The sequence below is a fragment of the Boeremia exigua genome (assembly GCF_020726555.1).
Source record: "Boeremia exigua strain MPI-SDFR-AT-0100 chromosome Unknown C7974scaffold_2, whole genome shotgun sequence".
NCBI lineage: Eukaryota > Fungi > Ascomycota > Dothideomycetes > Pleosporales > Didymellaceae > Boeremia > Boeremia exigua.
This window is the reverse complement of record NW_025763519.1, coordinates 3,292,072-3,315,156: the sequence shown is the minus strand read 5'-3', so window position 1 is coordinate 3,315,156 and position 23,085 is coordinate 3,292,072. Positions and strand designations below refer to the sequence as shown.

Below are 23,085 nucleotides of genomic sequence, written 5' to 3'. Positions count from 1 at the left end.
TAGGCCAATGTCGATCACCTGCAATCTTGAGCATAAACATTGCGGTACCTTGTTACCGCACAACTACCACAATCAAAGCGCGATTGCTGCGCCTGTCTCAGTCCTGATTAGGCCTGAGTGGATAGCAATCGCCCTCGATCAAGCCGCGGTGACGCTCACATGCGCCTGCGCGACCAAGCGTTGCTCGTATGCAGGGCGCGGAACGGGCGTGCGGGTGGGCCAAGCATCCTGAAACACCCATTCTCGGCCGTATTCCCGCGACAGCCAATTCGTGCGCCACACTCCCTTGTGTTGCAATCACAGAGGCGCCGTGCTGCGACACCGATGCCCTTGCTGTGGCAAACCGTTCGTCTGAGATCGCAGCAACGAGCGCTTCCGATCGCATCAACGTGGAGATGCCTGCAAGAGTCATGTGCATCCTTGTTGTCAAGGCTGGACTTGGCGCATTGTGACCTGCCGTGCGGCTGTTTGAAGACACCAGAAAAGGGTTGCTGCTGTTTTGAGGATGTTGGCAAGCTCGTTTTGTCGTCTGTCGAAAGTTTGCTCTCAGACTGTTTTCATCGAGCCATCGTCGTACAGCGAGCTGTCGTCGTCGCTATCCTTGTCCTCGTCCTCATCTTCGTCTTCTTCACTCTCGTCGCTGGTGTTGTTGCCGAAGGAACTGATGGCACTGTACTGGAGTCGCAAGGGCTGATCCATTCTTGGGAACCTCCCTGTTCCTTCTGCGTCAAAGAACTTGCCCCAGTTGAGCGAGGGCCCCTCGAGCGAGAACTTTCCCTGCTCGCGCCATCTGCCAATGTAGAGGTTGAGCGTCACCATAATCTTGCCGACGTCAAGCCAATCGAAGCCGTAGTAGTAGGTAGCAAGGTGTTGGTCTTGCGGGTTGCCAAACTTCCTCCAGAGACCCCACAGCGTCGTATACATCTCTTGATCACGGGCTTTGATCATAGTAAAGCCGTGCAGCTCTAGCAGGCCTTCCTTGACTTCGTGACAGGAGCTCTCGACTTGTCTTGGTGTTCTGGAAAACATGGTAGCTATCGTCTCATAGCGGCATCCTGTCTGCAGAAGCTCGAGACAGTGCAGCACTTTTTCCGTACGGCTGATGACAGCCGACCTCTTCACGTAATGATTCTCCACGAGCCACTGCTTCAGCGCACGCAGTTCGTGGTGCTTGATGAAGTGGAGATACGGTAGAACGTAGTCTTCGTTGAGGACATTGTTCATGACCATGTCAGTCACGACTGATCCGTCGCAGCTGCCCTGTCGCTGTCTGTCCGGCTCGATAAGAACAGGTGCGGTTTCAGCCTCTTCTTCTCGCAGCCGGGCTTCAACTAGTGCTCTTGGTATGATCGCCTCAACCGGATCGAGCTCTTCGACGACGGACCATTCTTTCCGTTGTTCAGCTCTCTGTCGTCGAAGACGAGTCTCATACAGAGAGTCATCGCTGTCATTGTTGCCGTTGTATGGGCCGTCGTCCCCGAATGGTTGGTTGTAAGTTATCAATCGATGAGGCCTAGTTATGGGCACATCATCGGCCGGCCTCACTATTGACGAAGGTTCCACAGACAGTCTTTGCGTTGACGACCCAACGCCTGACATTCGGTATGTTTCCGTATGCTTCTCCTGCGTAGGAATCGTAATTCCCTTGGGTATGTGTGCGCTCAACCTAGCGCCTTGGGCACCGGTCGGAACATATGTGACTGGCTGCACGCGCCGTACTTCTGGTGGTTCTGCCGCTCCTGCTGTTGTATCAGCCTCGACTGGCTTTTTCTCCGGCTCCATCTCGATTCCGATCATGGCTGGCGACTCCTTCTCGTAGTCTCCAACCCAGTCTTCACTGTCTGACAGGCTCACTGGAAGGGTTCTTAGTTTCTCCTCCAGTTTGACCATTCGCCGGTATGCCTGCCACGCAAGCCGCATTGCACCTTGGACCCAGTGGTTGACCTCAAAGCCCAACGATGGACACTTCTCGAAGTGCAGCTTTTCTAGATTTCTATGTGCTGTCTTTAGCTGCCTCTTGATCTCTGTGACTTGGCCGATAGTTGAGTGTTCTTGTTCGATGAGTGCCTCCAGGTACTGCACACGCCCACTCGTCCGGCGCACGTAGTCTTCGACTTGATGCAGGTTGTTCTGCATAACCTCGCGCGACAACTTGGGCGCGCTCCTAAGGGACTTGCCCCGCGTCGGGATTATTTGAGGTTCCTCGGCTTTCGCTGTCGGGTTCTTCTCAACTGCTTGATCTTTATTCACCGCATGCTGAGACGACTGTCGCTGTCCTTTGAAGGGCCTCGACAGTGTTCGCCGTAACGAGGCAGTTGTCGACTGGTGTGAGTGGACTGTATCCCGTCGCAGGCGAAGGACGACATGTTCGACAAGTATGGTGAAGGTTTGGAACTGTTGTCGCTTGTGCGGTGTTGGTTCCATGGTTCAACAACGGTATCGGTACACTTCCAGACTGGAACAGCAAGTGGGAGACGACACGATTATGCCACGAAGCCAGCTTGCCATGCTGCCACGATTCCCAGTTCAGGTTCGCTCAGGTGTCTTTTTCTTGTGCGACCACATCTTCGCAGCCCTTGCAGTCGCGTGGCGGCATCCTTGCACCGTGCTAGAGACATGATGATGGAAGAGGCACGCGCTTGCGGCATTCCTGGATCCGGTGCCTCAGAATGTAAAGTGTTGCTCGTTCTCTTGTTATGTTCTGGAAATTGAACTGGTTGTGTGAGGGCTTGTGCTACGAAGGGTCGTGGTTTACACTCGTCATTGTTGCAGTCACAAGGTGCAACGGTCCGTGGGAGGTACACATAACAACGAAGTTGCAATACGCATATTATGGAAGAGTGATGTTGATGAGCAGAAAGGGAGCTTTGAGCGCTACTGGTGCTACTTCGTCAGCTGTGTCGTCAGCTACGATCCTCCCCTGTGAGCATATACACCCTGGACAGTCGTGCGACGTTCTCACCCCACGGTGTCTCCAGGTCTCTCTGTGGTCCTCTTTCTTTTTCGATACGACTCCTAGTGTGGTCGTTGATTGCGACAGTCTCCCTGACAGCAGTGTTTATGTGAGTGCCGAAGCAGAATTGCTGACAGGACCAATAAAGTTCAGTGAGAACGTAGACGACCCATCAACCAGAAGGCTAAAGACGGCGTCTCTCGTCCTCGATGCTGTTCTGTTACGAGCAAAAAGCAAACTTCGGCTTCAAGATCTCAAGTTTAGATCCTCGTATCCGGAGATCTCACGATCGTAGCATTGATCTGGATTTCGGCTAGCGCAACAGTGGTAAACAATGCCGAGATTCAGAGCTGCGACATGCTCAGCTTTCGCAACACTGTGCATACTCGCTGACAGCAGGTCTGACAGGCGAAGATGTGCCGCAAGACTCGAACGCGGCCCAGGCTCATGCAGCTTCGCGAAATATGGCATGCAGCAGCTCCTTCTCGAAAACAATACGGGTCAGTGTGGCGGCGGTAGCGCCGACGGATGGGCACCACTCCACCCTCGATCCACATCACGAGAGAACTTTTGCATCAGTGCGGGTCAGCAACAGGACCCATCCTTGCCCCGGAAATGGCCCTATCGCTTGCGCACAGCCGGGACCATGTTGGTCTTGAATGCGGAGTCGTTCTCCTGATCGTTCGACAGGAGCGTTGAAGTTCCCTTCGATGACGGCAGCCACGCCTCCCGCACGACGGCCGTCAAGCAACACAGAACCCTGATCGTGTGCCCAGGCGTGTTTACGACCCCTCTTTTGCTGTTTTCCTTATCGTAACCGGTTGTTACTTCAGTCCTGTTCTGTCCTATTGCTAGTCAACGTCCAACGTTTCCTTTGTGTTTGAGTGCTATTCTTACCTCGTCGCGATCCTGGAATGTTTTTCGAGTCTTCGGTAATCTCACCACACATCACACCACACGTCAACACTCAGCCCTACAAGCACCGGCTGGCCCTGGATCCACATCACCAACCACCCGTTGATCCTGTCGCGTGGCAGCCCTGATTGGCAAACACGCCCCATTCTCGGATCTACTGGACGAAACAGAAATCAGGTATTATTGCATGCGCGGCTAAGTGTTGCTCGTCATGGCGCCCGACTCCAATGCCCCGGAGGAGGATCGCCCTGCCACCATACTTGTCGGCCTGGGTTTGGAAAACGTATTGCCAGTCAGTATGTATAGACAAGATAGATCCAAGTCACGGTCGCGGCCGTCCGCGGCAACACACATGGAGCGATCCACGCCTTCCATGGAGAGCAGCTTCATGCTGGACCACTGGGGCTCGCAGTCACACACACTCGAGGGCTCCTCCACTCCAAGTGATCATGCTTCAAGCTCGAAAGATGGAGACAAGCTTACCCCAATCACCAATTGGGCCCACTTATCCTACATCAAGAATCAGCGCAACAATCTGCGTGCGGAGCTCAAGGCCCACCAGATTGCTGGCGCCGAGGCGAAGCAGTCGGTGGCATCTTTACGACGCATGGCATTTCGCATGGCTGTTAACATATCCGTGAAGGAGAAGCAGATCGCAACAAGCGCCCGCAACCTGGTCAGGAGCAGAAAGAGTCACTACCTTGATGGGAGAGATGCGGAAAAGAGGATCGAAGAGTTGAAGAGGTCGTTACGCATCGAAGAAGGCAGGAACAAGGAAATATTAGAGGCTCTAGAAAGGGCTTCCATGCTGACGCTGCAGTGTATGTAACACCTCTTTGCGAAGTAAGCCGTACTAATAGTTTTTTCAGATGCGAATCCAAAGTCATCACAGCATCGACGTCAACCAAGTCCACTTTCGCCTCCCCCTTCGCCGCCAACTCGACTCGCCAACCTTTCCGAGACCCCGCTCCAATCACCTAGAACCCCGACGCGCCCAACATCTTCCGATTGGCATGACACAGACTGGGAACTCGTCCCCAGCAATAATCCTGTCGCCGAGATTCGAACGTCCGACAGCCGTTTGATCAAAGCAAAGCGCGACTCCGACCAGGCTCTTACAGCCTGTCGCAACCGTATTGCGGCGCTACAGGCAGAGTGCAAAAAGAGCAGGGACGATGGCCGACTGCTGGAATCAGCAAAGGACGAGCTGGTGGAGGAAGTACGTAGACACAAGGCCCAAATCACTGAGCTAGAAACATCAAGAGCAGGCGTCAAAGAAACATTAAAGTCTACACAGGCGCAGCTGGCTAGTCTGGAAGCGTCTCAAAAGATCTTAGAACGGGAGCTGCAAACCAAAAACAACGAGATCGCAGAGATTGAAAACCACAACACGCAAAAGCTAGGCATCATCGAAGTGCTGGAGAAGGAGAAAGCCGCCCTGGAACAGCGTCTTGACGATAACGAAGCTCGCTTGCATGAGCGCGAAACCCGCACTGCTTCCTTGGAAGCAAATCTACGCGATCTGCAACAAGGACTTCAGAGGGTTGAGCAGCAGGAGAAGGACCTCCAGCGTTTGCTTGCAGAGAAAGATGCGGCGCATAGGGAAACTCAGAAACGGCTCGCCAAAGGCTCACAGTACGTGCAGCTTCTTGAGAGACGGATCACGGAGTACAAATCGACTCTTGCGGAGAACGAAAAGAAGATCAATGTAGGCGACGACGTCATTTCTGCTCTGCGCGATCAAGTCAATGAGGCCACTAGCAACAGGAAAATCTCAGAGGAAGCCATGGTCGGTTTGCAAAATGAGATCACAACGTTGCGGTCTCATCTTGATGGGGAAGCCCAGGAACGGAGCGTCCTTGTGAAAGAGCTCGATGAGGTCCGAGAGACAAAGAGCAAACTTAACGATGACTTCCTTGCATTGACAGCAGAGTGTGAAACCCAGAATAGCGCAAAAGACGCGCTTCAATCTGAACTGGACTCGCTGTACGCATCTTACGATAACCTGGAGACAGACCTTGAAAGTGCTCGGGAACGTATCGAACAACTAGAGCAAGCTGATACTGAAACCCAAGCGAAGCTCCAAGCGCTGGGACAAAGTCTGCACCACGAAACGACCGCCAAATCGCAGCTTCTTGCAGAGCTGCAGCAGCTGCGGAAGAAGCATAGCACTCTGGAATCAAGCTTGGAGCTCTTCAAAGACAAGAACCGTTCATTGGAGCACACCGAGGCCGAGCACCAGACCAAGCTGAAGGCGCTTATCGAATCCAGGACGGACCTCGAACTCAAGTTGAAGTCCACACAAGATTCGTCTGCGCAACTTTCCAAGCAGTTGGAGGAGAGTCAAGCTGCGCTTACTGCAATCGAAGCAGACAAGACCCAACTTCAAGAGAAACTTTCTAACTCTGAAAAGCGAGTGCACGACCTCACAGACGAACTGCGTGAGACTCACAGCGCGAAAGCTGAGGCTGAGGCTCGACTGGCTGCTGATTTACAAACGAGCAACGAGCAGCTTCGTGAACTGGAAGCCTCGGTGGTGGCTCTCAAGGAGTTATTGCAGGCGTCTGAGCGTCTAACGACATCATTACAGAAAGAATTGCAACAAGCCCAGTTGTCTAAAGACGACACTCAGCAGCTGCTGAAAGAAGTCGAACAGTCGAAATCGGATCTGCAGAGTCGGTATGAGAAAACTTGTGCTCAAATGGAAGTTGCAGAGCGCGAGAGTCAAAGTCTAAAGGCGAAGCTTCACCACCTCGACGAGGACTTGAGCTCGAGTCAGGCGTCAGAGGTCGAGCTTCAAAGCGGTCTTGATACAGCGCTAGATGAGAGCAGATCTTTGAGAGCCCTCGTCTCGGAGCTGGAGCTTTCGCTCAAGGACAGCCGCAATGCAAAGGCAAAGGTCGATGAACGCCTACACGCCGTTCAACTAGACGGCGAAGCGTCCGAGGCTACGATTACAGACTTACACAAGCAGCTGACCGAGAGTTCGAGCGTCAAAGAAGAGCTTGAAGCTGAGCTTCGAGATCTCAACATCCAGATCACCCACCTGGACCATGAATTAGACTCGGCACGGACCAAAATCAGCGAGGCTGAAAAGGCTGCAACTGAGCGTCAATCAGAGATTGCTGCGCTTTCTAAAAACATGAATCTCATGCAGCAGGCTAAGCATGAAGCTGAGCAGGAATTATCTACCCTACAAACTTCTCATACTGAGCTTGCCAACGAGCTGCAGGCGACCAAGTCGCGTTTGACAGCAGTTGAAGCTGAAGTGGTCGCACTCAATCGCAGGCTGTCGACGACCGAAGAAGAGCTTGTAGCTGTTCACCGCAGCAAGGCTGCAGTCGCAAACGAGTTGGAGAAATCGCTGAAATCTAATGACGACTTGGAGAAGCAACTGAATGACACCCGAACACACAAGGCCGACGTCGAAAAGCAGCTCCGCAGCTTCGCAGACTCCAATGTTAAGCTCGAGAACAATCTCGCAAAATCCCGATCGCGTGTGGAGGATCTCGAGACAGAAAAAGCTAAACTTGCGTCCAAACTGGCAGGCACAGAGGAAGACGTTGCTTCTCTTCAACAAGCCAGTGTTGATGTCGAAGAGAAGCTCACAGCTGCACTGAACTCGAAGGAGCAGCTTGAACAGGAACTCTTGACAGCTCGATCGCGCACAGAAGAGCTTGGAACAGAACGATCTGGACTGATTTCCAAGCTGGCCAACGCAGATGGCGAGGCCCAACAACTCCGCAAAGTCAGACTCAACACCGATAAAGAACTTGCTACGGCTTTAACTTTCAAAGATAAACTGGAGCAAGAACTGGAAAGCATACGGTCAGAACTGGCGAAGAGCTCGTCAGAGAACTCAACCTTGACATCGAAGTTGGCTGGAGTAGACGAACAACTGGTAGTCCTGCAGCGAGAGAAGGATGAGATGGAACAGCGTCTCACAGCCCGGCTGTCCGCTTCAGAGGACGAGATCGAGAAACTTCGACAGGCCAAGAGTGACAGCGAAGAAAAACTCACCGCGGCTGACAATCTCATAGTCAAGCTCGAGCAAGATCTCGAAGTTACCCAGTCTCGCCTGAATGAGAGCAAGTCAGGCAATTCAGAGCTGACGTCGAAACTCGCCAACGCGCAAGAGACATTAGAAGTGCTGCAGAAAAGCAAGAATGATGTTGATGAACAGCTCAAAGAGGCGCGTACAGAGCTCAGTGGTCTGCACAAAGCCAAAAACGATGCCGAAGAGAAGCTTCACGCAGCAGAGTCAGAATTGGGCAACCTACGAGAAGCCAAGGACGTTGCCGAAGCGCAACTCAGTACCGCTAAGAAAGAACTGGTCGCTCTCCAGCAACACCAGGATGATACACAGAGCAAGCTCGACGTCGCCAGCCAAGATTTGATGAGGGCACGGCAAGCGCAAACTGAGACTGAAGGGAAGCTTAGCGCAGCTTTGGCGCAGAGTGCAGCTGTGGAGAAGGACCTGTCGTCAGCACGGACAGCTGTAAGCGATGTAGAGTCCCGCAACGCTGAGCTTATGTCAAATCTTTCTGAAAAGACAACCGAGCTTTCAGAACTGCAGGAAAATAAGCGGGACGTGGAGCGGCGCTTCGCAGACATGAACACGTCTCGCGAAGACCTCGAAGTGCAGCTTACATCGACACAATCTCAACTGGCTAGCCTGGAAACACAGTGCCAGGTCCTGAACGACAAGCTGATGACGACCGACGAAGCCATAGCCGACATGAGCCACGATAAGAAAGAGCTGGAAGGTAAGCTCCAGAGTGTTATGCACGAAAGCGGCACATTCGAGAAGGACCATCAGACTCTGGCTCTCCGACTAGGTACCCTGGAAGCGGACAAGGCAAGCATTGATGCCGAGTTGGCACAGAGTGTCAAGGAACTTGAATGTGTGCGACAAGAGCGTTCAAGTGTAAGTGAACAGCTCAAAGACGCTTCGGTCCGTATGCAAGATCTTGAAAACGACTTGACCTCTGTGCGCTCGCGTTTTGAGGCAGCTGAATCCGAAAAGGCTGGTCTGAGAGCAAAGCTTGCAGACTCAGAAGACGAGTTGTCAACCCTACGACAAGAGCGACTCAAGATCGAAAAGCAACACACGGAGACCTTGGCGCAGAGCGAAAGCCTGAGGAACGAGTCGTCATCTTTGCAGTCAAGCTTAGAGGCACTCGAATCTCAGAATGAGGATTTTGCGACCCAGCTTTCCGACGTCCGGGAGGAGCTTGAACGTCAACGGTCATATATTGCTGGACTCGAGTCTGAAACAGAGAAATCAACTCAGCAACTCACGACCGTTCGAAATGAGCTGAGCCAGCAACAAACCGCGAATGCCGAGCTCAAAGAGCAGTCGTCGAGCGTGGCACAACGCAACAACGATCTCGAGCGCGATCTACATGCAACTCAGATGCGACTCGATATTGCCGTATCAGAGGGACTCGTACAAAACACTCGAGGGCTTGAAGCCGACGAGCAGCTGGACATTCTGCGCGAGACAAACGCCAGGCTGGAAGCGAACGAGAGTGATCTTCTTCAACGACTTGCTTCAGCAGAGGATGATCTCAGCAGTGTCAGGGATACAAACGCAAGGCTAGAAGAGTTTTTACACAAGGTCGAATCGGACATGGCTACTACAGAAGCCGCACTCGAGGAGAGCGCAAAACGACTAGACGATGCTGTCCAAGAGTCAAAGACCAAGCTAGAGGAGTCTCGAAGCTCGAACACGAAGTACCAGCGCAGGCTCTCCGAAAGAGAACATGAAATCGAGGACCTTGCCAAGCGGAATTCTGAGCTGCATCATCGAATCGACGAGCAGGACGAGCAACTGAGCACCCTCCAGAAAGGCAAAGAAAAGATGGTCGAAGGACTTCAAGAAAAGGACAGGTACATTGACGAGCTCAGTACATCGAATGACAAGCGACTCAAAGAGCTTCACGTGGCATACAACAAACTCCGGAAAGGTCATGATGCCCAATTGCAGATGGAGCGACGAGCCAGTGACGACTCGCACAAGCGTAGCAACAGTCATCTGCGCAACGAGATGCACGCCAAAGACGCCACGATTGCAGAGCTTCAACAAAGCAAGGATGACTTCACAGCGTCATTCGCGTCACTAGAGCAGGAAGTGCGTGAGCTCCGGGAGGATAAAAAAGCATTTGAGGAACTCGTGGCAACTTTGCAAGAGCAGATCCGTCATCTTGAAGTATTGGACGAGTGGCAACATTCTCCAGTGCCCAGTGCACCTGCTACACCTTCTCGAACCAGGGATCACATCGAGTGGAAGGATCAGGCTCCAGTAACCCCATCGAAAAACCGCAACTTGAGTCCGATACCAAGTTCTACTGGTCACAGCCTCCGTAGCCAGCCAAGCAGAGCATCTACCCGCGCTAGTATAGGCTCATCGCCCGAGGATCTTGATGAGTGGGCAAAAGAGGTAGAGCGCATCCGTATGCAGCGAGATGAACAAGCGATCAAGCTAAAGGGCATGCGCAAGGAGCGCGACGACCTGAAGAAGACTCTCAAGGAGAGTGAGCACCAGCTTCACGAGCTGGAGAAGCGCGGCAGATCGTATGTCATCGCGTGTATTCCATCTGCTATCAAGTGCTAACGTCATGGCTTAGACAACGTCCGCGACAGGTTCTTAGGAAGCGATCTGGGCGCCCTTCACCAAATCAGTGGGGCGCAGATGACTTCCTGCAACCACCAAAGACACCTACGCGTACTCGTCCATCCACATCCGCTGGCACACCTGGCCGGCCAAGCCCATTCTCCTATGGATCCGCACGCAGCAGACACAGCAGCTACACATACTCACCACCCACGCCTTTCTCAGACCGTCCAAACACCAGCACCGGCTCGCCGAGGAAGGAACCAAGGCGCTGGGCAAGCTTCTACCAGAACCATCCTTCACCGAACACCGATGCGCTCGGCATTACAGAGGAAAGCGAGAACGAAGACAATTCAAGACTGAGACCGTCGAGAAGGCGCATGGCGAGTCGCAGCTTTAGATCCATGAAGAGCGCGGCAAAGGACCAGGACAGGAAGCCGAAGCGCAGATGGAGCTCAGGACTTAGGAAGCTGTTCCTGGGCGAGCGATCGTCGTCGCGTTGAGTCTCGAATTTTTGTGGTCGATGTGTTGAAGACACGACGATCGGGTGATTGTCGTCGTTGATTATTTGTACATACTATACTTAGCGAGCGAGCACTTTCGTTTGTGTTGCCGCTGTTGTTCGAAATCCGAACTTGTCTCTATGTTTATTAGCTGGCATCTAACCCATAACGCTGTCCTTATGAGGAGAAGCTTCAATTAATCTCATTCATTTCAAGGAGTTTGACTCGTCTCGTTTACTCTATCAGACCTGATCTTGCACCAACATTCGTGAACATCTTCATGTTTGTGTCACTGGCTGAGACGGCATTCACGATGGCGACGCAACGAAGCTTAAAACTAAAGAACTCACGCGATCCTTTTCATAGGAATAGCCTCACTTCTCTCATCGTGGAGAATGAACTCTTGGATGTGTGATACGGAAAGCTGGATTTTAGTAACAAGACTTGATCAACACATGAATCCGGTTTCGATCTCCAACGAGGCTACAGTCAGAAGAACCGAGTAGTACAACAAGCCTAGGAGTGTGTTATGTAGTGATGCGGTGGCTTGGATTAAGGTCCTACATAATGCACAAGCTCTCGGCGATGAAACTGAGCAGCACATCCAATACATGATATGACTTCCTCATACAACCGTCTTCTCAGGAACAACCTTTTCGGTCTCGACAAAATCCTCCTTTCCCCTCTCCCTCTGCGCAAACGTCGGCACATCCGCCGTCCCAAACTTCCTCAGCGGCACGTTGTTGTGGAACAGATAGTCGACCTGCTCCAGCGTCTTGCCCGTACACTCCGGGATGCAGAAATACGTGAACACGAAGCACAGAAACGCGAAGCTGCCGAAGATGAACCCGACTTTCGACTGCAGGTTCGCGTACCGCGCGTTGAGCAGGTACGGGATCGAGAAATTGACGACGAAGCTGGGGAGTGCTGTTAGCCATGCATAATGCAGGAAGGGGTTCGACTCACTTTGTTGCGACGTTGGTGAAGAAGCCGAGCCGCAGTGTGTGGTCGCGCAGCTTGATCGCGGGCAGCTCGGAGGTCACGACGTAGGTCAGCGGCGCCCAGCCCAGGCCGAAACCAACTATCATCACGGCGAGCATGGATACGATGCCGATCTTGAGCGAGTAGGTGATGGTGTTTGGGGTTCCGAGGGCGCCCATGGTGAGCAGGCCGCACATTTGGACTGCGGAGCCGATGAGCAGGAGGGGTCGTCGGCCGACTGTGTCGACGATCAGGAGGCATACGATGACAGAGACGATGTTGATTGCTGACGTGATCATGCTCATGTTGAACGGGTTGATCGTCTGGAGGGATTTGATGCTTTGGTAGGTTAGTATTCGTTCGCACAGTATCGGCTTGGGGGACCTACTAGATGGTACCATATTGGCTTGCGAATGCTTGCCCAGTTGCTTGCTGGAAAAAGTTGACGAGAATGACCAGTGTTGTTCGCTTGAGATTCACGCCCTTGAAGACCTCGCTGAATTTGCCTTTCTCGAAAGCGACCTCGTTCTGTAACGCAGCCTGCAGCTCACGGAACTCCAGTTCGATCTGCTCCTCTGTGAATTTACCCACTCTGAGCTTCCTGAGGTTCTCGTGAGCTTCTTCGGTGCGGCCTTGTTTGAGCAGCCATCTCGGCGACTCAGGTGTAAAGAAGATGAGCGACAGTACGATGGTTGGTACGATGTAGAAGAGCCCGAGAGGTATGCGCCACGCACGGTTGTCTTGGATACCGCTGGTGCCTCTGCACACAGCATTGATGACGAGACCGCCAAAGACCAAAGATAGCTGGTAGGTGCCAACGATGAAACCGCGGGCTGATGCAGGAACGATCTCGGACTGGAAGGCAGGTACTACAGCGAGTTCCATGCCGACGTAAACGTCTAGACCGTGTTAGCGGAACTCTAGAGAATTGATACAAGGGATAATACAGTTAAGAATTCGTGCAGCCATGATTTGATCGCGGCTGTGGGATGTGACTGAGATCGTAGCCGTGATCAGTGCATAGCAACTCATGGAGAACATGCACACTCTTCGTCCGTAACGGCTTGAGACATGACTACCAATAAGAACGCCTACTTCTGTCAATCACTTGTGTGTAGTCCAAGAGTCCATAACATACCGGCTGCAAATCCGATGTAGTTCAGAGAATTGAACAAGGACAACCAGTACGGCTCGAGTTCCCATGTCCTGCGTCTGGCATTGTACACGCCGAACTGCTTGTCAAAGGCATCCATTGCCTGAGTCGTAGCAAATGCCTGGTTGTCGAACCCATAGTTAAAAGATGAGACGGCAATCAGAAGGCAGCCGAGGCCGAGTCTGAGGTTAAAGCAACGAAGCTGAGAAAAGACCATATTTGCCTTGTGTGAGTGCTGAACACAGGAGGCATACTGTGAGGCTTTAATATAACATACATAGTGATCCCAATCAGCTCGAACCAGCGGCACACATGGTCGACGTCTTGCGACATCGACACTTAACAAGCCAATTCGACTCTATCCTCGCTTCTGCACAGGCGTCATTGGTTGCCCGTCACCGAGCTCCGCTGCACCACCGAGGACCGTGCCAAGGGCGGCGCTCGGGACGGCGCTCGGTGGTGCACCACCAATCATATCACTGCCGCGATGTAAAGAACTGACGGCAGCTCGGAGATGTCGAGAATCTCTATAAAACGTTATAACAGCCTTGTAGCACGCAATTGCATCATGTGTGGCCTTGACTCTTGACTCTTCCATCGATACACATAGTGTGCAGCGTCTCCAGACTGTAACCCAGCCAAACTTGCGCTGAGAACACATACCAAGATGGCGACCGACTCCGGGAAAAACAATGGCAAGAAGCGCCCAAACTTCGTGATCTTCATGCCAGACCAGTTACGGTACGATTCACTGGGATGCACCGGTTCAAACAATTTCATCAAAACACCAAACATTGATGCTTTCGCCAAACGGGGGACCCGGTTCACAAATTGCTTTGTCCAGGCCTCAGTATGCTCGCAGTCCCGATGCAGCATGTTCACGGGAACATATCCTCATGTCAGCGGGCACCGGAGCCTGGAAAACCTGATCAAGCCATGGGAGCCGAATATGTTTAGAAGTCTGAAAGAAGACGGCTACCACGTTGCATGTCTGGCACCGAGGGGAGACACGTTTGCGCCGACCGTGACTGAGCTCAGTGTGACCGAGTACGGATTTCTTGAAACCCCGGAGTTCGTCCCTAAATTCGCCGGCGGAGGTCGAGAGGTCGATGAGAGTATCTGGGGTCGCTTGTTCTACAAAGGCCTCCGGAACGCAAAGGAGGCGCTGGATTACGACGACGCAGTTGTGCGCTCAGCACTAAAGTGGCTTGACTGTCCACCAGACGACAAACCCTGGGTTCTGTTTATGCCGCTCATCTTCCCGCATTGTCCGTTCCAGGTCGAAGAACCGTACTTTTCAATGTACGACAGATCCGAGTTGGAGCATCCTGTCTTTGATTCCAGCATGAAGACCGGGTATGAGCCACGCTACATGAAGACTATCCGGGATCGATACGGGACGGCTCGGGCGACTCCAGATGTGTGGGCTGAGGTCAAAGCAACCTACTATGGTATGATTACGAGATTGGACGATCAATTTGGACGGGTTGTGAAAAAGCTGGACGATTTGAGCCTCTGGGACGAGACTGTCACTATGTTCTTTACAGACCACGGTGAATATTTGGGCGACCATGGACTGATAGAGAAGTGGCCATCAGCGCTATCAGATTGTCTGACGCATGAGCCATTGATCATTGCCGGAGGTGGTCTTCCTAAGGGTCATGTATCGAATGTCATGTGTGAAATGGTGGATCTGGTGCCTACAGTCTTCGAGCTGGCTGGAGTCAAGGAGCACTTCTCACACAACGGTGCAAGTCTAGTACCTGTCATCTCCGACCACAAGTCTTTCCACAAGATGTATGCCTATACTGAAGGCGGTTTCCTGACCAGTGAGGAGCCTCTATTAGAACAAGCGCCATTCCCGTACGATATCAAGGCCAGCTTACAGCACGAAGACACTTCTTTGGTCGGCAAGGCGATCAGTATTCGCAACAACGAGTGGACATACGTATACCGGCTCTATGAGTCGGCCGAGCTCTACAATCGGCAAAGCGATCCGAACGAGCTGCACAATCTGGCCGCAGATCCTGAGTACACACCAGTCGCAAATATGTTGCAAAGTGAGATGTTTAGGTGGTTGATGGCGGGATCGGATTTCCTTCCCTGGACCAAGGATGATCGCTTTCCAAAAGTCAACTTGAAGTCGCCAAGAGAGCAGCTGGAGGAACGCCTGTCGAGGGCTGGGAGGTGACGCTCTCACTTTCCTGATGTTGTAGAGTACAAGGCCTTGGAACCAGGCTCCAGCGATAACCTTCGTAGCAAGCTCGAACAAGAATCACACACTGATAGATATGCAGAAGATCAAGCTGGTCTCTAGAACTATACGGAATGGTTAGCCAATATCATGTATTTAACAAACGAATGATGTCTATGTCTCACCATCTCTGTAATATCACAACAAACGATAGTAGCACGATTACAGTTCCTTCTTTGAGAAACTGTGAAACGTGCGTGAATTTACCCGTTCCAGGTCGGCATTTCGAAATTATGGTTGTTGTCTGCGGAATCGACCAGCCAAATACTTGGATTCCAGTACACATTGTGCAGGCTGAGGTCCAGGTCGTCAAATGCGCCTTCAAATGCGTTGCTGAAGTCGAAGTCGGACGTATCTTGTACAGGCGGAACGTGTGGTATCGTCTCAGTAGTCTGGGTTAAATCAGATTCATGAGCATCTGCAGGGACCTGAGCTGAGCTGGGATGTAGGTCGGCCTCTTCATCGGTGATGCGCATTTGTCCAATAGCACTGTGCCGTGAGAATAGATGATGTGAGCCTGTACTATCTTCCAGTTGCGAAGTTGTACTAGTGGTGCGGGAGTCTGTTATCGTAGAAGCAAATTGTGGGCTTGGTGATGATCCTCTCTGGAGCAGTCTTGCTAGGTCTCGTGTCTGCAAAGAAGTCAGTGCTGTACGCGGGTTCAATGGTTGTACATACTATCATGTCACCCATTGGGGATCGAGATTGCATAGTCTTCACAGCTTCCAAGCATTGTGTCGCACTTTTTTGCACTGCAAAGTGATCAATCTGGAGCGCTTCTCCGTATCGACTGGTGCTGTGCAGTAACAGCCGGGCACATTGATAGGCGCATGCAATGATGTCATGTTCTACAACAGGACATCCGTTCTTGAGAGTCGCAAAGTGACTGAACACACTAGCAAGGGCCATAGCATTGTCAAAACATCTGCGGCGCCAGCTTTCGACGATAACAGGGTCAACTTGTTGAACTCGAACAGCGGGCAGTGCTTCCTTGAGACCAGTAAGGGCTATTCGATACAAGTCGCAGTGGCATTGACGTAACCAGACGTGTATCAAGAGATATGGCCCCAACCGTGTGGAGTAGGCACGGAGCTGCAAAGATTTCCTGGAATATTGTAGCGATTGGGGCAAACTCGTTTCGAACCTTCTCATTTCATTCCCAAGCTGCTCAATCGAAGCCGTCAGATGATCGATGCTGACCCTGCTGTTGAGCACCGCTTCTTTCGTGGTCTGTAGAATACGATGACGAAACCACATGAGTCGTATGTAGATGGCGAGAGAGCCTACAGAGTCAGAGAGCGCAACTCCTGGTACTGGTTCAAGGCCTTCGACGTCCTGCTGCAGATCAAACTCGAAATTACGCTCGTGGCAGGGCAATTGAATCCGCATCGAGGACGCAGAATAAAGCGTGAAGTCAGACATTCCGCCAGCTAACCTTGTATCGATGATGTACAGCGACCACATCAGACGACGTCTCGACTCGCGAGCAAGGAATCCCAACTTCGGCGCTTCGTAGTTCAGTCCTAAAGCAAAGGCTCCTCTGGCGGCTACAGCATGTAGCATGAAAGCATTGCTGAGCCGACCTTGCCGCATACAATGCTTGATCAGCATGACCAGGACTTGGATTCTGATAACCGAAGGTCTGCAAAACTCCTTCATCACACTCCGCTCGACATAAGTCATCCACTCAGAACTCTGCGCTTTGAGATCTGCGCCCATGTCCAACAGTTCGCACGTTGTACCAGCCAATGCTAGTAAGAGGGCTTGATCAAGCAGACCCCGTTCAAAGCGCTGGACGAGAGACGCTTTGTGTAGATACGAGTAGACTGGTATGGGGTGTATGTGCTGGAAAAAGGCTTCGATCATGCGAAGGACAAAGCTGTTTTCGAGCGAAGGCAGCACCGGTTCTAGACTTGCCGGCACAGTGGTTGTGATTTGAGCTTCTTGCATCTGCGAGTTTGTGACCCGGACGTCGACTTCATTCTCGTTGCTCCCTGTGGAGGGATACTGGCAAGTCCTACGCTTGCGCAAGCAACGCATGCAACTGGGAACCTCGCCGTCACACTTCGCTTTCAGTGATCGGCAACTCATGCACGCGGTCTTCTTCTTCCGACTTTCGAGACGTCTGTCTGGCTGCGCAACTCCATCGACCTCAGGATCAACTCGTCCAAAAGAGCAGTCAAGCTTGAGGCGCTCGCAGCCGCCACAGCGACCACGATCGCCATTGCGATTGTCATCGCACTTAACTTTGCGGGCTCGACATTCTGCGCATGTGTTGGGCGATCTTTTGGAAACGCCCCTGGACCGCATAGGCAGTGCAAAGCTGCAATTGGCAACTGATGTATAGATTGCGCAAGTCGATGATAGTAGATGGACGTGTCTCAGTCAATCTCACCAGCTCTGAGCGCCGTCACACTAGCCACATTGAGCAATAGTAATGTCACGTGTGCTGTTGTACGAAACTCCGAGGTCGCTGAATCTCGTACCTTAAAGTCAATACTTTACCATTCCTCCCGGTAGCAAGCCTCGATACCTATCTTCATCTTTCATATCGGCCCAGAAATCTTGCGCAGTCTCCTGAGATGGACACAAACCGCCTAAGCGGTCATAATCACCGAATGCTACGTCATCAGAGCGAACGGAAGCATTGGAGCACATGGGTTCGTAACGTGTAGCGCCCTCACGTGTGTGTGTTACGGTAAACGCAATACTATGAGCCGCATTGCCTTTGGTCGGGTCAACACGCGTAAACGGACTCCTGTACGACGACTTTTCCTGTCTGCACCACAACTCAACTCGGATGGCGAAAATGGTGATATCGGTACTCTCCGGCCTGTTGACCAACCCCTCAGTTTGCAAAGCTCACGTCAGCCCTGGAGACTAACCATGTCCCTCTCGCCGTGCTTGCAGCGACGAACAAGCTTTGTGGCTATTCTTGTCCGGCAAGCGAGGAATGGTGGCGCACATTCTTCCAACGGGCAATCAATGGTGGTCGCAACATGAGGTCTGGATCAATCAGCGCACTTGTTACAGCAACGATCTACACACTGTAGAATGTCACTACAGGACATATGAACAAGGCAGTATTAGCAGACGCACGACATGTATTTGCATGCTGCAGGCCGACTCACTGATGCGGTGCCAGCGGTGTCTCCGAGCGACCAGCCATCTCCGTGGGCAATCAAAGTTTCCCGTGCTACTCCTTGCTTCATACAGCATGCAGCCAACCGGTGCACTTGATTTCGGCATTGGCGGGCTTGGACGGCACTCTGGATCCACGTGGGTTCCCCAGAAAAGGCAACTGCAAGGGATCGCTGTCACTGCCATTGGCAAACTTTCGGATTGTTTACTTTCGCTCTGAGCATTCCCAACCTTTTATTCGGAGCGACGCCCCAATTCTTTGCCCAATACCTCTACCTTTTGGATATTTTGCATAGCACCAGCCACAGTTCTTCTTGTATCATGTTCATTCGATACGCTACTATCGCGCTATCGCTATGCGCTGCGGCACTCACAGCTCCTACGTAAGTCATGTGCTCTGAAGGGTTATGCCTGCCGTCGTTCACAATGGACTTCTTATATACACACGGCATTCTCTCAACAACAACGGTTGTTGATATTCTACTTCACGATATTGACAAAAAGCAGCGAGAAACGTCAGGTCGCTTTCAATTGGGGCAGCGAGACAATCCGCGGTGTCAACATTGGAGGTTGGCTGGTTCTTGAACCGTACGTAATATCGCCGGCTGAAGTACGCAATACTGAAGACTGCATAGGTGGATCACGCCTTCCTTGTTCGACAAAGTCAATAAAGACCGTCCTCAGAGAGACATCGTCGACGAGTACACAGTGAGGTTACAAGCTTCTCAGAGGTTTCCATCACTAACACCGACCTAGTTGGGCGAAAAGCTTGGCCATGATGCCGCTCTCGCAGTGCTTCGTACTCACTGGAATACATTCACAACATGGGAAGACTTCAGAAGAATCAGAGATGCCGGCTTCAACATTGTACGAATCCCAATCGGCTACTGGGCGTATGACACATTTGGCTCGCCTTATGTGGAAGGTGCAAACGTGTACATAGACGCTGCCATTGACTGGTCGCGCAGCCTGGGGCTCAAGATCGTCATTGACCTTCATGGCGCACCCGGCTCCCAGAACGGCTATGACAACTCTGGTCAGCGTCTTGATGTCCCCAAATGGCAATCTGGGGACACTGTCAAACAGACATTGCAAGTCTTGAAGACTGTTTCTGCCCAGTATGCACAGCCACAGTATCAAGATGTCATCGTGGGCATCCAGCTGCTGAATGAGCCCGCCATGTATTTCGACAGCGTCAGCGAGGACGTGACACGCCAGTTCTACCGAGACGGATTCCAACAGGTCCGCGAAACCTCCGACACGACTGTCATTCTGCACGACGGGTTTATCCGCCCAAATCAGTGGAACGGCTTCCTCACACCCTCCGATAACAATGCGCAAAACGTCGCTGTCGACCATCACGAGTATCAGGTCTTCAACAACGACCTCATCCAGCTCAAACCCTCCCAACACAACCACAAAGTATGCGACCTGGCCGACGCGTACGGCGGCGCCGACAAGTGGACATTCGTCGGCGAGTGGTCAGGCGCAATGACCGACTGCGCACAGTACCTCAATGGCCTGGGGCGCGGCGCCCGATACAACGGCACCCATCTGGGCGCCCCGTACCAGGGCGACTGCAGTTTCGCCAACGACTGGAGCAAGTGGGACCAGGCGCGCAAGGACGACACGCGCAAGTACATCGAGACGCAGATCTCGGCCTTCGAGGCAAAGACACAGGGCTGGTTCTTCTGGAACTTCAAAACAGAGAATGCGTTCGAGTGGGATGCGCTGGCGCTCGTCGACGCGGGCGTGTTCCCCGCCATCCGCGGCGGCCTCGTCGAGTACAAATTCCCCAAGGTCTGTACAAACTTCTATTAGGCGTGGAAGACATGGTTCGACAAGATCTGGACATGACGCTGCGGTCGGCCTTGGCTTCCGGTCACGCTGTGCGAGGCATTGTTACGCACGCAAATATAGCTCCGTAGATGTTTACTGTTGCGACACCCCAGTCCACCAATCGAAAGCCCCGCCACCCTTGCACCGCGGCATCATCGCCCACGAGGATATGCTTTCCCGCCGCCCAGCCCTCGAGCATTCGATCCCCAGCCGCGCCTTGGCACGGCCCCATTTCTGCCCCCGATGCACACCGCGCTCGTTCACGCCCCACGTCCGCTCCTGTGGGAGTCTGGGGAAAGCGAGCGAGGCAGGGGTCCTTCACCGTTGCACCGTGCGGGGTCGGGCTGGGGTGCGACGCCAAGAGGCGCGATCTGCGCGCGGGTGGAGAGTTGTGTACTACATAACTGCACCGTGGGCGCGGGTTGTGGTTGCATTGCATTCCCAGGGTGATTTGTCTCGGGGCCACTCTGCTGATAAAGGCTGCTACTTCACTTGGTCTGCACTCGATTTTCCTCTTCCTTACTTCACTTCGACCTACATTTCGTTTTCGTACCCACTTAGCACGTCATGGCTGCGGCTCCCCAGGCTGTTATCGAGAGCGAGAAGGGCGCCCGCCACTTCGACGAGAAGACGGAGCTTGAGAGCGTCAAGCCCGTCGCCGGCGGCAATGTCGACTACACGGGCAGCGTGGCGAAGACGGATCCCGCCGAGATCGCGCTGGTGCGCAAGATCGACTGGCGGCTGATGGTACGGCCCAGCCCGCTGTCCAACGGCGATCACATGGTGTGGTAGTCGCTAACGCAGTGCAGCCCACGCTGTGCACAATGTACTTCCTCGTAAGTCTCCCGTTCCGACGCGGTGACAAGCGCGGCGAAGCTTCGCCAAGAAGGCTTCGTCGACGCCGCGCAGCCTCGCAGATTTGTATGCGTATACTAACGGATGCCAGAATTATGTCGACCGCAATGCGATTGCCCAGGCCAGGCTGAACAACCTTGAACGCGACCTTGGCATGACAGGTGTCCAATTCAATACCACAGTCTCGATTCTATTTGTCGGCTACGTGCTGATGCAGGTGCCATCCAACATGCTGATCACGCGGATCAAGCCTGGCATGTACATGAGCTCATGGATGCTCGTGTGGGCGGTGGTGAGCGGGTGCACGGCGCTGGTCCAGAACTTCGGCGGGCTGGTTGCGTGTCGTTTCTTCCTGGGCATCACTGAGGCGCCGTTCTATCCAGGCGCGACGTATATGCTGAGTATCTTCTACACGCGGAAGGGTACGTAGTGTGAGACGCTGTGAGCTTAGTGGGTGCTGACGAGACGACAGAGGTTGCTACACGCATTGCGCTACTATATTGTGCCCAGATCCTGGCCACTGGATTCTCTGGGCTTATCGCTGCTGGTGTGTTTGCTGGCATGGACGGCGTGAAAAATATCGCAGGGTGGCGCTGGCTTTTCATAATGTAAGACGGTCCCTGTGAAGTGGGGGCTCGTTGCTAACATGATTCAGCGAGGGCGCTGTCACAGCATTCGTTGCCATCTTTGGCTTCTTCCTGCTCCCCAACACTCCCCTGACTACCTCCTGGTTGACCCCTGAGGAGCGCCAGTTGGCGCACGACCGCATGGAGCGCGACCGCGTTGGCGACGCTGGCGAGAAGGTCAGCATGATGGAGGGTCTGAGGCAAGCTTGCAAGGACAAGCGAACGTGGCTGTTCTGCCTGATGCAGAACTTCCACTTGAGCGCCTGCTCCTTCAACTCGTTCTTCCCTACGTAAGTGATCAAGGCTCGACCCGGTTCGAAGACTGGAGGCTGACTACAAGTAGTGTCGTGAAGACTCTCGGATTCAACAGGACCATCACTCTGGTACTTACCTGCCCGCCCTTCCTCCTCGCCGGCGTCGCAGGAATCATGACCGGATGGAGCTCCGGACGCATGCACGAGCGCACCTGGCACATCACAGGTGGATTAGCTGTTGCGGTTGTTGGATTCGTCATTGCAGCCAGCACGCTAAACACGGCCGGGCGTTATGTGGCCTGTTTCATCTTTCCCGTCGGCGCCTACTCAGTCAACTCGGTCATCATCGGCTGGGCTTCTTCAACACTGAGCCAGACCAAGGAGAAGAAGGCCGTGGTCTTGGCAATGACCAACGTCGGTGGGCAAATAGGCTACATCTATGGTGCTTATCTGTGGCCTGACACCGATTCTCCTCGGTTTGGCATCGGTTTTGGTGCGTCTGCCGGATTTGCGTTGTTGAGTATCGGGTGTGCATGGGCCATCCGGATGTTGCTCATCAAGGAGAACAAGAAACTGCGCGAGTCTACGGACGAGCACATTAACTTGTACGGCTACTAAGCGAGGAACACCAAAATCAAAGAGAGACGAGAGCGCTGCTGTTCTGTTGCGTATTGCGCGTGGAAACACCAAGTAACAAGAATCGATTGTATTTCTGCATGCATCGGTGCTTCGCACGTGACGCTGGTTGACATGCCCACATGAGATCTGCATTTTCCCCCGGCAGGAAGAGCAGGAGCTGGTCGTGGTGCAGCGCTGGCTCTCACGTTGCAGGATGAACGGTGGACTAAGGATGTGAGGCAGGTACACCACACGACAGTAAATTAGGGAAGACACTGAAAACCTCTACAGACCACTTTCTTAACTACAATCTAGGTAATGCTTAACTTGACTTCAGCTTTGATTATTATGATAGCTACAAGTTCTGTATTAAAGTT

The 23,085-nt window shown here is 52.8% G+C and overlaps 6 protein-coding genes across 6 annotated transcripts; 3 read left to right on the top strand and 3 right to left on the bottom strand.

Annotated features, from left to right (window-relative positions):
- Nucleotides 1–546: 546 nt before the first annotated feature.
- C7974DRAFT_301930 (uncharacterized protein) lies at nt 547–2,136 on the bottom strand (the record flags this gene model as incomplete). Its single annotated transcript, XM_046137874.1, has 2 exons — nt 547–1,407; nt 1,546–2,136. The coding sequence occupies 2 exons, from the start codon at nt 2,134–2,136 to the stop codon at nt 547–549; spliced, it is 1,452 nt and encodes a 483-aa protein (XP_046002180.1).
- A 9,476-nt stretch (nt 2,137–11,612) lies between these two features.
- C7974DRAFT_431438 (putative sugar transporter) lies at nt 11,613–13,338 on the bottom strand (the record flags this gene model as incomplete). Its single annotated transcript, XM_046144777.1, has 5 exons — nt 11,613–11,904; nt 11,954–12,307; nt 12,357–12,867; nt 12,916–13,059; nt 13,107–13,338. 5 exons carry the CDS (start codon nt 13,336–13,338, stop codon nt 11,613–11,615), a joined length of 1,533 nt encoding a protein of 510 aa, XP_046002179.1.
- A 225-nt stretch (nt 13,339–13,563) lies between these two features.
- C7974DRAFT_118745 (arylsulfatase A) lies at nt 13,564–15,470 on the top strand. The gene has a single exon (XM_046135120.1). The coding sequence runs from the start codon at nt 13,789–13,791 to the stop codon at nt 15,310–15,312; it is 1,524 nt and encodes a 507-aa protein (XP_046002178.1). The 5' UTR covers nt 13,564–13,788; the 3' UTR covers nt 15,313–15,470.
- C7974DRAFT_118693 (uncharacterized protein) lies at nt 15,361–17,776 on the bottom strand. Its single transcript, XM_046135119.1, has 3 exons — nt 16,054–17,776; nt 15,501–16,007; nt 15,361–15,440 (listed from the first exon to the last, which is right to left on the bottom strand). The coding sequence occupies exons 1-2, from the start codon at nt 17,683–17,685 to the stop codon at nt 15,579–15,581; spliced, it is 2,061 nt and encodes a 686-aa protein (XP_046002177.1). The 5' UTR covers nt 17,686–17,776; the 3' UTR covers nt 15,361–15,440; nt 15,501–15,578.
- An 832-nt stretch (nt 17,777–18,608) lies between these two features.
- Nucleotides 18,609–20,630, top strand: C7974DRAFT_118651 (exo-1,3-beta-glucanase). The gene is made up of 4 exons (XM_046135116.1): nt 18,609–18,899; nt 19,024–19,104; nt 19,152–19,224; nt 19,273–20,630. Exons 1-4 carry the CDS (start codon nt 18,838–18,840, stop codon nt 20,335–20,337), a joined length of 1,281 nt encoding a protein of 426 aa, XP_046002176.1. The 5' UTR covers nt 18,609–18,837; the 3' UTR covers nt 20,338–20,630.
- C7974DRAFT_118652 (major facilitator superfamily domain-containing protein) lies at nt 20,631–22,921 on the top strand. The gene is made up of 6 exons (XM_046135117.1): nt 20,631–21,102; nt 21,165–21,191; nt 21,302–21,632; nt 21,683–21,818; nt 21,866–22,126; nt 22,180–22,921. Exons 1-6 carry the CDS (start codon nt 20,923–20,925, stop codon nt 22,706–22,708), a joined length of 1,464 nt encoding a protein of 487 aa, XP_046002175.1. The 5' UTR covers nt 20,631–20,922; the 3' UTR covers nt 22,709–22,921.
- Nucleotides 22,922–23,085: the final 164 nt, after the last annotated feature.